The 9,859-nt window shown below is 43.1% G+C and overlaps 1 protein-coding gene across 1 annotated transcript; it reads right to left on the reverse strand.

The window, feature by feature from the left end:
• Nucleotides 1-7,532: 7,532 nt before the first annotated feature.
• Nucleotides 7,533-8,408, reverse strand: LOC122296220. Its single transcript, XM_043105785.1, has one exon. The coding sequence runs from the start codon at nt 8,406-8,408 to the stop codon at nt 7,533-7,535; it is 876 nt and encodes a 291-aa protein (XP_042961719.1).
• Between the last annotated feature and the right edge of the window lie 1,451 nt (nt 8,409-9,859).

The following is a 9,859-nucleotide window of genomic DNA, read 5'->3' on the forward strand; positions in this document are numbered from 1 at the left end:
GACTGATACATTTTTTTTTAATAGAAACACAATAAGAAGTTAAATTCGATGAGTTAACCAAAGGTGTAATGGAGTTGGATATCAACAAGGGCAAGAATGACACGCCACCCCCTTCTGCAAGTTCTAAATTTGTTTAAATTTATGTTTTTATGATCTTTGGGATTGTAACATTAATATGTTTAGAATGTGTATTGTTGTTATTATATTTGGGATATAATTTTAATATTTTACAATGTGTGGATCATAACAGTGTGTTTATGTTTGGTATTGTACTACCGTTGGGATAATAATGTTGGTATTTTTATTATTTGGATTATAATTTTGAGCTTGTAGTTAGCTTTTTTACTTTTTATAACTATTATTTATATTTTAATATTTGTATAAAATCAATTAATCAGGTCAAAAAGTCAACCCATTAATGTAAACGGGTTGAAACAGGTCGTATTGTGTCGTGTCAACTTATTTTTATGTTTCTTAATGTGTATTAATGGGTTGTTTCATGTCAACCCGTTATCTTAAAGGGTCGTGTTAGGATTTAGGATTTTAACACGAAACCCTTAACGGGTCCTGTTCGTGTTACCTCATTAAGTAGAATGTACATGCCTTAACATGACACAAACACAACACATTAACACAATTTGCTACCCCTAGTTGGGCTTGTCCAAATACTCTGATGGAGGACGAGCAACGTATTTGGGCAAGCCTGACTAGGGCTGGCATTGTGACCCTAGCGCTTGACAAGAAGGGGGTCGAGCGGCATGTAAGGTTGGGCTCGCCCAAATACTCTAACGAAGGTTCGAGTACGTTGCAAAAATCAAACCAGTTAGTGTAAATAATCACTGAAGTTTGCAAACCTGATCTGTCTGGCTGATGTGCAGTGAAGATGCTTATCTGTCTAAGCTGTCTGGCTATAGTGTTATCTATCGCAAGAGATGTCGTCCTCTAAGTAGTGTCGAGTAGTCTAAGGACTAAACCCGCACTCTGCCGAGGGAGGGGTGAGGGTGCTTCAAACCACACCGTCCCCTTTAGGCCCTATGGGGAGGTAATTAGCCCTTCGCCGTGATGAGACGGAGTAATGTTTGGGCAACCTCGGGCTTAGACCCATTCTTCTACGTAGGGGAGGTCAGGCTATTTGGGGACTAATCATGCCTATTGACCCTCGCATGGAGGTAGTCTATTTGGGCAATGTGTCTGACTGGATCTGCTCCCGTCCATTGATATCACATTGAAGGAAGGTGAGGGCCGGGTCGGTGTCATGCCCACTCTTCGTCATGGCAGGAAGTAGTAATGTCCGGGCAGCCTCGGGACTGGTCCCACTCTCCTCGGTGGGGGAGGTCGGACTAGCCCGGGACCTGCTTGTTGACCCTCACGTGGATATAGTCTGTTTGGGTAGTGTGTCTGATTGGACACACTCCCGCCTATTGACGACCACGAGGAAAGTAAGTTGTTGGGCAGTTGAGGATTGCCCGCACTCTGTCGTGGGAGGGATCAAGGAACCATAGGTATTTCACCTATCCCTTTGGTATCCCACGAGGGAGGTAATTAGTTGACGGCCTTAGAGTCAAATTACTCTTCATCATGGCGAGACGGGGTAATGTTCAGGCAGCCTCAGGGCTGGTCCCGCTCTCCTCTGCTGGGGAGGCCGGGTTTGTCCGGGGTTAGTCCCATCTGTTGACCCTCACGTGGAGGTAGTCCGTTCGGGCAATGTGTGTGACTAGACCAACTCTAGTTCATTGATACTATAGAGAAGGTAGGTGAAGGATGGGCCGGTGTCATGCCCACTCTTCGTTGCTGTAGGACGGGGTAATGTTCTGGCTGCCTTAGGGCCTAATCCGGTCTCCCACTGAGAGGGTCGAGATGGCTTCTGGCTCATCTCACCCTTTGGTACCTCATGGGGAGGTAATCTGTTCAGGCAGTCCCAGACTGGACCCGCCCTAGTCGGTTGACATCCCAAGAAAGGTAAATTTCGGGCAACCTAGGGCTGAACCCGCACTCCTTCGCAAGAGGAATAAAGCATTATGCTACCTATAGGCTCTTCCAGTGAGCTTACTGCGTACGCAGGCACGCACTAAGTGCACTGTGCACATGGTTGACATGTGGGGAGTCTCCATCGGAGGTAGGTGGTCGGGGACCACTCCCATGGTGAATCAACGAACTGGAGATGGTCTCGTGTGCGGTGTGCTCTCGCATGCCTCTCGTGTGTTCTCTTCCTTGCCATGGGCAGCCCTCCGACCATGGATGTGGTAGACGACTGCACCTGCGTCAACAGAATGTGCTAGAGGACCAAGGTGTAGTTGTTGGCGTGCTCGTTGGTCCCTTGGTCATTGGGCGCACATTGCATGGCAATGTGGTTCACAACTGTGAGTGCGACCCTGCGAGCAGGGGCCACTGCGTACCAGACAGAACCTTCAGCGGCCCACAAGGTGGCTACTGACAGGTTTACCTTGCTTACAGTTGGCTGCCTTGAGCTCCTGTCGTAGTGCGGGGGCGTGCCCACACTGTGCATGCCATGCACAGTTGGGACGTAATGGCCCTGCAGGCATTGTGCACTTAAGTGCATGCCATGCACAGTCGGGACGTAATGCCCCTGCAGGCACTTGCTCACTATGCATGTGCGTGCTCCCAGTACATACTAGTGAATGGTATTTATGCATACTTAAAAGCAGTTCAAATAGCGGGCACTTTTTAAGCTCAAGTGGCTGGGGAGTTTGGGCTTCCGGCTTACATGTTGTGCATACAAAGTGCAATATGCTCAACTGATTGGGCAAGGGAAGGCTCACGCTATCCTTTTTCGCAACAAAACTTTTCATTAAAAAAAAAGAAGTGAGAGGGCTGAGAATACTTATCTGGAGAGCTTCGTTTGTTCCTTCGGAGATTATTGAGCGCGCCGAGAAATTATCCTTCTTTTGCTTTCGATGTAAAAAGTAACTCGATCTCATAGAGGGGGCCAACTGTTGATTTCATTTTTTGGTCAACAGGTTGGAAGGGGAGAAGGATCCCTCCCTATCACTAAGGTGGTGTTGGGTCTGGATGCATGCTGTATGAGTCCCTGGTGCATTGGGCCTAGATCGGTGCTATGTGGTCCTCCAACTGATCCAGTGCGGCTATATGGTGTCAGTGCATATCCATGGTGGTGAACAGTAGATAAACGCAGGGGAAATAGAGAAAGATAGACACGCATATTTATGTGATTTAGCACTGGGCCTACATCTATGGGGGCTTGGAGATAGGAGAATCTACTATAATAAGCTTGATTTACAGTCTCTCATGGTTTCTCATCCTCTTATACAATAGATCTTTCTTCCTGGTCTTGACTCCATAGCTGGAACCCTTGTTTGGAGGTTGAAGAAACATTCTCGAGAAGCCTTGGCCCTAAAACCTAGCAAAAAGTCTAACTGAAGGCCCCCCTGAAGTCGTAAGTCCCTTGCCTTTTATCTCCTACCTTCTCTTACTTTATGTCACATTACCCCCCTTTATGTCCCCTCCCATTTTCTCTCTTTTTTTCTCTAGTGATGACCTTTTGATGGGCTGACCCTTAAGAATTCTTTTGGGCCATGTGACAAAACTCCCCCTAACAATTAGTTGAGAAAATTTGTAATGATTAGTTTGAAAGTATTTGTACTTAAGTGATATTTGAGAAGAAAACGAGATGTGATGAAATCAAAATTATTTCCAAAGAACCCTAAGGATCAATACCAACAATTTTTATGGCTTTGATTATTAAACTTATAATTATTTCTAAGAAGAGTAATACTAAATAGAATGTGTAAGTTTTTTATATTCTTTTTGAAAAAAATAGGGTTTACTACTAAAAAATGGAAAATACTATTATGCTCTCTATTTTGTACCACTTAGGGCTTGTTTGGAAATAAATCTCATCCCAAATTCTCATCTCATGTCCTTTCTGAACATAATTCAAATATAAAATTTATAAATTAATCATTATAATTTTTCTAAACTTTCAAATAAGAAATAAAAAATAATTTAACTTTTTCAAATCCTCAAACAAAAATAATATTATAAAATTGTATTCCAACAATATTTTAATTTTGTAATAATTTTATTTAACTTTTTCTCTTTTCTTTCTCAAAACCTAAAAAAAAATATTCAAATCAAACTATCTCATTACTATTCACAAACTATCTTATTACTATTTATAAAATTCTCATCTCATCTCACTCTTCAAACAGCCCTGACTATGCCTCATTGATTTTTTTTTTTTTAAATACTGATCTCATTAAACATGAAATAAAGGGATACAACTCTCTATGGTCCAAAGTGACATAGAATTACTCGCCTACATCATCTCTCTGTGTACAATATGGAAAACACAGCTCAGGCGGCTCTCGACTTCATAAACATCTTCTACCATCTCTGTAGCCACTTTTGCAAGTTGGTGTGCTGCCATGTTTGCCTCTCTATGGACATGGGAGGCTGTCTAGTTGACACTTGAATTCAATACCCTTTTCGCATCTTCAATCAGGCACCCCCAAGCTTGAATCCAGTGCTTTGCTCTGCAACACATCCACCACTCGCTTAGCATCACTCTCTAAATAGACTTGTTGCAATCCCAGGTCTCTGCTAAACACAACTGCAACCAACAATCCATAAGCCTCAGCATCGAAATGAGTCCCTCTTAAAGGTCTCTGAGCTCTTACAGTGCCAACTACCTGTCCTTGGAAGTCCCTGACTATCACACCTATCCCAACTCTTCCCTCCTTTGCTCTAACAGTTGCATCCCAATTGAGCTTGTAGGAGTTCTGCATTGGTTTGGACCACTTATGCCCTGCAGATCCAACCTGTTTCTTTGTTCCTTGGTCTGTTACAAGGGATTCTCTGAAAATGGATACTTCTTCTATGGCCTGTTGATACAGACTAGTAGGATGTGTGAATCCTTTCCCATGATATAGCTCATTTCTCCTGGTCCAAATCCTTTTCAGTACAACTGCAGTCTCTTCTAGTTCAGCAGCATCCAAATTCTCTATGAGAAAGGACCAGATATCAAAAAAGAGGTCACTATGGCAGGACATTTTCTGGACCTTTTTGCAGTTTTGTTTCCACACATCCTGAGCAGCAACACAGCTCCACAAGGCATGACTTGAGGTTTCAGTGGCTTGAGTACAGATAAGGCAATTGTTGTCCTCTACAACCTTCCTTCTCTTCAAATTTGCTAGTGTTGGTAGGGCCTCACTACATGCTCTCCACACTAACTGTTTGACACTTGAAGGGGTCTTTAGCTTCCATATACTCTTCCACACATGCTTGACCTGTGTTTTCCTAGATGACTTCCCCTGAAAATCAGCCTCCATTTGTCTGTGAACATGGTACCCACTTTTTACTGAATACTGGCCATTGGTGGTGAAGTGCCAAACCATCCTATCTTCCCTACCCTTAACACTGATGGGAATTGTTTTTACAGCTTTATACTTCTGTGCAGTTAACAACTCTTGAATGAGAGAGTACTTCCAGGTTTTTAGATCACTATCTATAAGATCACTTACCTTTTCACACTCACAGCCCACTGGTCGAGTAGAAACTACTCTTTTTGGTGGAAAAGAGGCTATCCACCAGTCTTTCCAAATGTTTATTGTGCCCATTGCCCACTCTCCACATTAGTCCTTCTCTTAGAATTTCCAGACCTACACACACTCCTCTCCATGCAAAGGAAGGTCTTGCCCCCAGTGTTGCATCTAGGAATCCAGTTTTTGAAAAGTGTTTTTGTTTTAAGACCATAGCAGCTAAAGAGGATGGATTCTGTAAAATCCTCCATCCTTGTTTAGCAAGTAAAGCAAGGTTGAAGCTTCTGAAATCTCTGAACCTAAGACCACCTGCCCCTTTGCTGTAGCTGAGTTGATTCCACCTAACCAATTGTATCTTTGAGGTATCCTCATTGTATCCCCACCAGAATTTTCTTATAAGTTGGTTCAGCCTGTTTGTAATCGAGGTTGGTAGCAGGAAAATCCCCATTGCATAAGAGGGAATGACTTGTAACACTGATTTTAAGAGGACTTCTTTCCCTGCATTTGACAGAAACTTATTCTTCCAGTTGACCATTCTAGCCCAGGTTCTGTCAAATGAGTGTGTGAAAGGTTGCCACTTTCTGCCTCCCTACTACAGCTGGAAGTCCCAAGTACTTCTCGAAGTTGCTTGTTGCTTTAACACTTGCTTACTGCAAAATCTGAGTCCTACATACTGTCTGTGTGTTCTTGCTAAAAAGGATTGAAGACTTATCTTTGTTCAGGACTTGACCCGATGCCTTTCCATAGACTTCAAGGACTTTGAGGACACATGATAGTTCCTTGGTTGTTGCTTGACAGAAGAGAATGCTGTCATCTGCAAAAAAACAGATGATTAACTGTGATGGGGCCTCTTCCAACAGGTGCAGGAGTGATCTGTCCAGCTTGTTCAGCTCTTTTCAACAGTGAGAAGAGGGCTTCTGCACACATGATGAAAATGTAGGGAGACACTGGATCTCCTTGTCTAAGTCCCCTCGATGGCATGAATTTCCTTTGTGGGTCTCCATTAACTAAAATAGAATAGGATACTGAGTTAAGGCATGACTGAATGAGCCTAATCCATCTTAGTGGGAATTCCATCTTAACCATTACAGCTTCAACAAAGCTCCACTCTATCCTATCATATGCCTTACTCATGTCAATTTTTAGTGTCATACATTCTTTTTTTCCTTTCATTCTCGAGTTCATAGAGTGTAAAACTTCATAAGCTACTAATATATTGTCTGAGATGAGCCTACCCGAGACAAAGGCATTTTGGTTCAGTGAGATAAGGTTGTGGAGAATACCTTTCATTCTATTAGCAAGGGTTTTAGACACAATTTTATACAACACATTACAAAGACTTATTGGTCTTAACTCAGCTACTCTCTTGGGGTTTTTCACTTTGGGAATTAGGGATATATAAGTGTCATTAACATCTTGGAGGGACCTACTACAGTTTAGGACTTCGAGTGCATAAGAGTATACTTCCTCTCCCACCACTTCCCAATGTTTTTGATAAAAATGAGTTAAGAAACCATCAGGTCCAGGTGACCCTAATGGATTCATCTAAAACACAACACCTCTGACTTCCTCTCTGGTGAATGGCTTAGAGAGCCAAGACTTCATATCTCCTGTTAATTTTGACTCCATGGCATGCAAGCATTCATCAAAACTAGTGGGACAAGAGGTGAAAAATAATGTAGAGAAATAACCTGTGAACACTTCACCTATTCCTGCCTGGTTAGCAATTACTCTCCCTTGTTGGTCCTCAATGCTTCTAACTGTGTTGGTTCTTCTTCTCTGAGAGGCCTGCTGATGGAAGAAGTGTGTGTTCCTGTCACCAAGTCTTAGCCAGTGTTGTTTTGCCCTCTGACGCCACTTCACATCTTCTGCAGCCAGGGATGATTGTACTCTCCTCTGGAGCTATTGCATTTCTGTTATATGGGAGCCAGTACCATTGTTTTGAAGGTGGCGTATTCTTTGTAAAGTCTCTGCATCGTGCTTATGGTTATCCTGCTTTGTTCTTTTCCTCAACTACTGTAGGGCCCTTTGGCATGTTTCCAATCTGTGCCTCATTGTGCAGCCTGAGAGACCAGCTGGTCTGGTACTCTTCCATCCATTTGCCACTATATTATGACAGTCTTCATGTAGATCCCACGCAGCTTCATACCTAAATCCTGGACTCCACCTTTTCCTACTTTGGTTTGGGGACTGTTTGTTTATGTAGAGAGGGGAGTGGTCTGATTTTACTGCTGCTAGTGCAGTACATGTTGCACCTCTGAAGAGTTCTTTCCACTCCTTGTTAGCCATAGCCCTGTCTATTCTTTCCTTGGTAAATTCCTTACCCCTTATGTTATTTGACCAGGTAAAGTGTTGTCCCAGGTGATGCACATCATAGAGCCCACATCTCTCAACAGCTTGTCTAAATGCTTCAATTTGGTTGTATGGTCTACTGGATGCTCCTTGCTTTTCTTTTTGATGCAACACTTCGTTGAAATCTCCTGCACATAACCAAGCCACAAATGATTGAGGCTTTAACATCTCAAGTAGCTGCCAACTACTCTTTCTTTTGGCTGTCTCGGGATGGCCATAAAACCCAGTGAAATGCCATGTTCTGTCATAGAGCTCTTCCTTAACCACTGCACTAACATGCCACCTGGTATAGCTAACCACTTGGACCTCCCATTCTTCCTTCCACAGCAAAGCAATACCTCCACTCATTCCAACACTTTCAACATCAAAACATCCATCCATCTTCAAAGATCTCCTGACTACCTCCATCCTTTGTTTACTACACTTATTTTCCACCAGGAAAACTAAGAGTGGGCCCTTTTCCTTAACAAGTTTGCTAAGGATCCTAACTGACCGAGGGTTCCCAAGCCCTCGGTAGTTCCACACTAAGAGGCTCATTGTCTTTGGCAGGGCTAGAAACCAGCCTCTGCCATTGTGTTGTTGTTCTCCATGGAAACATTCTTCCTCTTTTGGCGTCTTGGATTAACATTACTCACTATAGTTTTTCTTTTTCGACTACTTCTGGTTTGACACTTGAGAGGGAAATTTGTTACATCTTCCAAAGCCACCACCCCCTCCTCCTTCATCTTGGTTTAGACCCCCTCTAGCAAGCCTTTTCCACTTCTTTCCTTGTGTTTTCTCAGTCCCTTTAACTAACTACTTTTTTGTTCTTTTGTCATGCAAGATACCTTCTACTGTTCCTCCAATGGTAGTTAGTTCCTTGTTATTTTCATTTAAATTGTTTCCTACTACAGTCTGACCACCATTTGGCTCTTCAGTTGAGATAAGGTCCAGTTCCATGCTAGATAGGAAGGAAGAATTTTGCATCTCCGATTCAATTTTCAGAGAGATTACCTCGTGTATGTGTTCTGGTTCCTGATCCCTAAAAGTTTGACTGTCCAGCTGTCTCGTGATGTGAGGTTCATCCGTATGTCCAGTTACTTTCCCATTGGTCAGTTTCACGCCCATATCTTCCTGCTTTCTACTAACTCCGTGGACTTTTTCCTGACTTTCCTGTTTAGTCATATCTTGTTTTGGCGCCAAATTCCTGTTTGATAGCATGGCTTTCTGGCCTAGACTTCTCCTCTACATCGTGCTCATAGACTCCCTGCTGCTGTCGATGCTGGTTACCACCCTTAGTGCCGCCGTACCTGCGCCCATTGGAGATACTATTGTGCATAGGCTGAGCTTTGAGCCATGCACCAACTGCTGGTGTTCTAGCTCAATACCTTGTTGTTCATAGCACTGCCTTATACAGTTTTTCCCCTTATGAAATAACGTACCACACTGGAAATAGAAGTTTTGCAACCTCTCATACTTAAAGGAGATCTAGATTTTTTGGTTGTTAAAAAACAACCATTTTCCCCTTAAAAGAGGTCTGTGGAGGTTTACTGCAACTCTAACCCGTAGACATCTTCCCCATGCACGACCATCTGTCTCGATCTCTACTCTGATGACATGCCCGATGGAGGCCCCTAGCTCTTCTCCTACTTCTTCTGTCATTGTGTCTAAAGGCAAGTTATGAAGGTGGACCCAAAAGGGTTCATACTTGAACTTCAGACCATTTATGGACTCCGTGCCATCCAACTCTTGTAACGTTAGCAGGCTTCTATAATAAAACCATGGTCTTCCACTCAGCACTTTGTCTTTATCTTCTCTGTTCTGAAACTCGATCAAAAAGCTCTGGTCTCCGAGATCCTTAAAGCTAACCCATCCCTCAAGCCTCCACACTTGGGACATTGTTTCTCTGAATCCCTCGGTATTAACATTCTTCTCGGTTAGAGCTTTACCCACAATGCAGTGTTTTCCTTTTCTGCTAATATTCTTGAGATTCTATTCTTTCACATGGA

Source organism: Carya illinoinensis, chromosome 1 (assembly GCF_018687715.1).
Source record: "Carya illinoinensis cultivar Pawnee chromosome 1, C.illinoinensisPawnee_v1, whole genome shotgun sequence".
Lineage (NCBI taxonomy): Eukaryota > Viridiplantae > Streptophyta > Magnoliopsida > Fagales > Juglandaceae > Carya > Carya illinoinensis.

Bases quoted from the DNA above. Each gene is read 5' to 3' on its own strand.
- LOC122296220 (XM_043105785.1), bottom strand. From the start codon at position 8,408: ATGAGCCTCTTAGTGTGGAACTACCGAGGGCTTGGGAACCCTCGGTCA.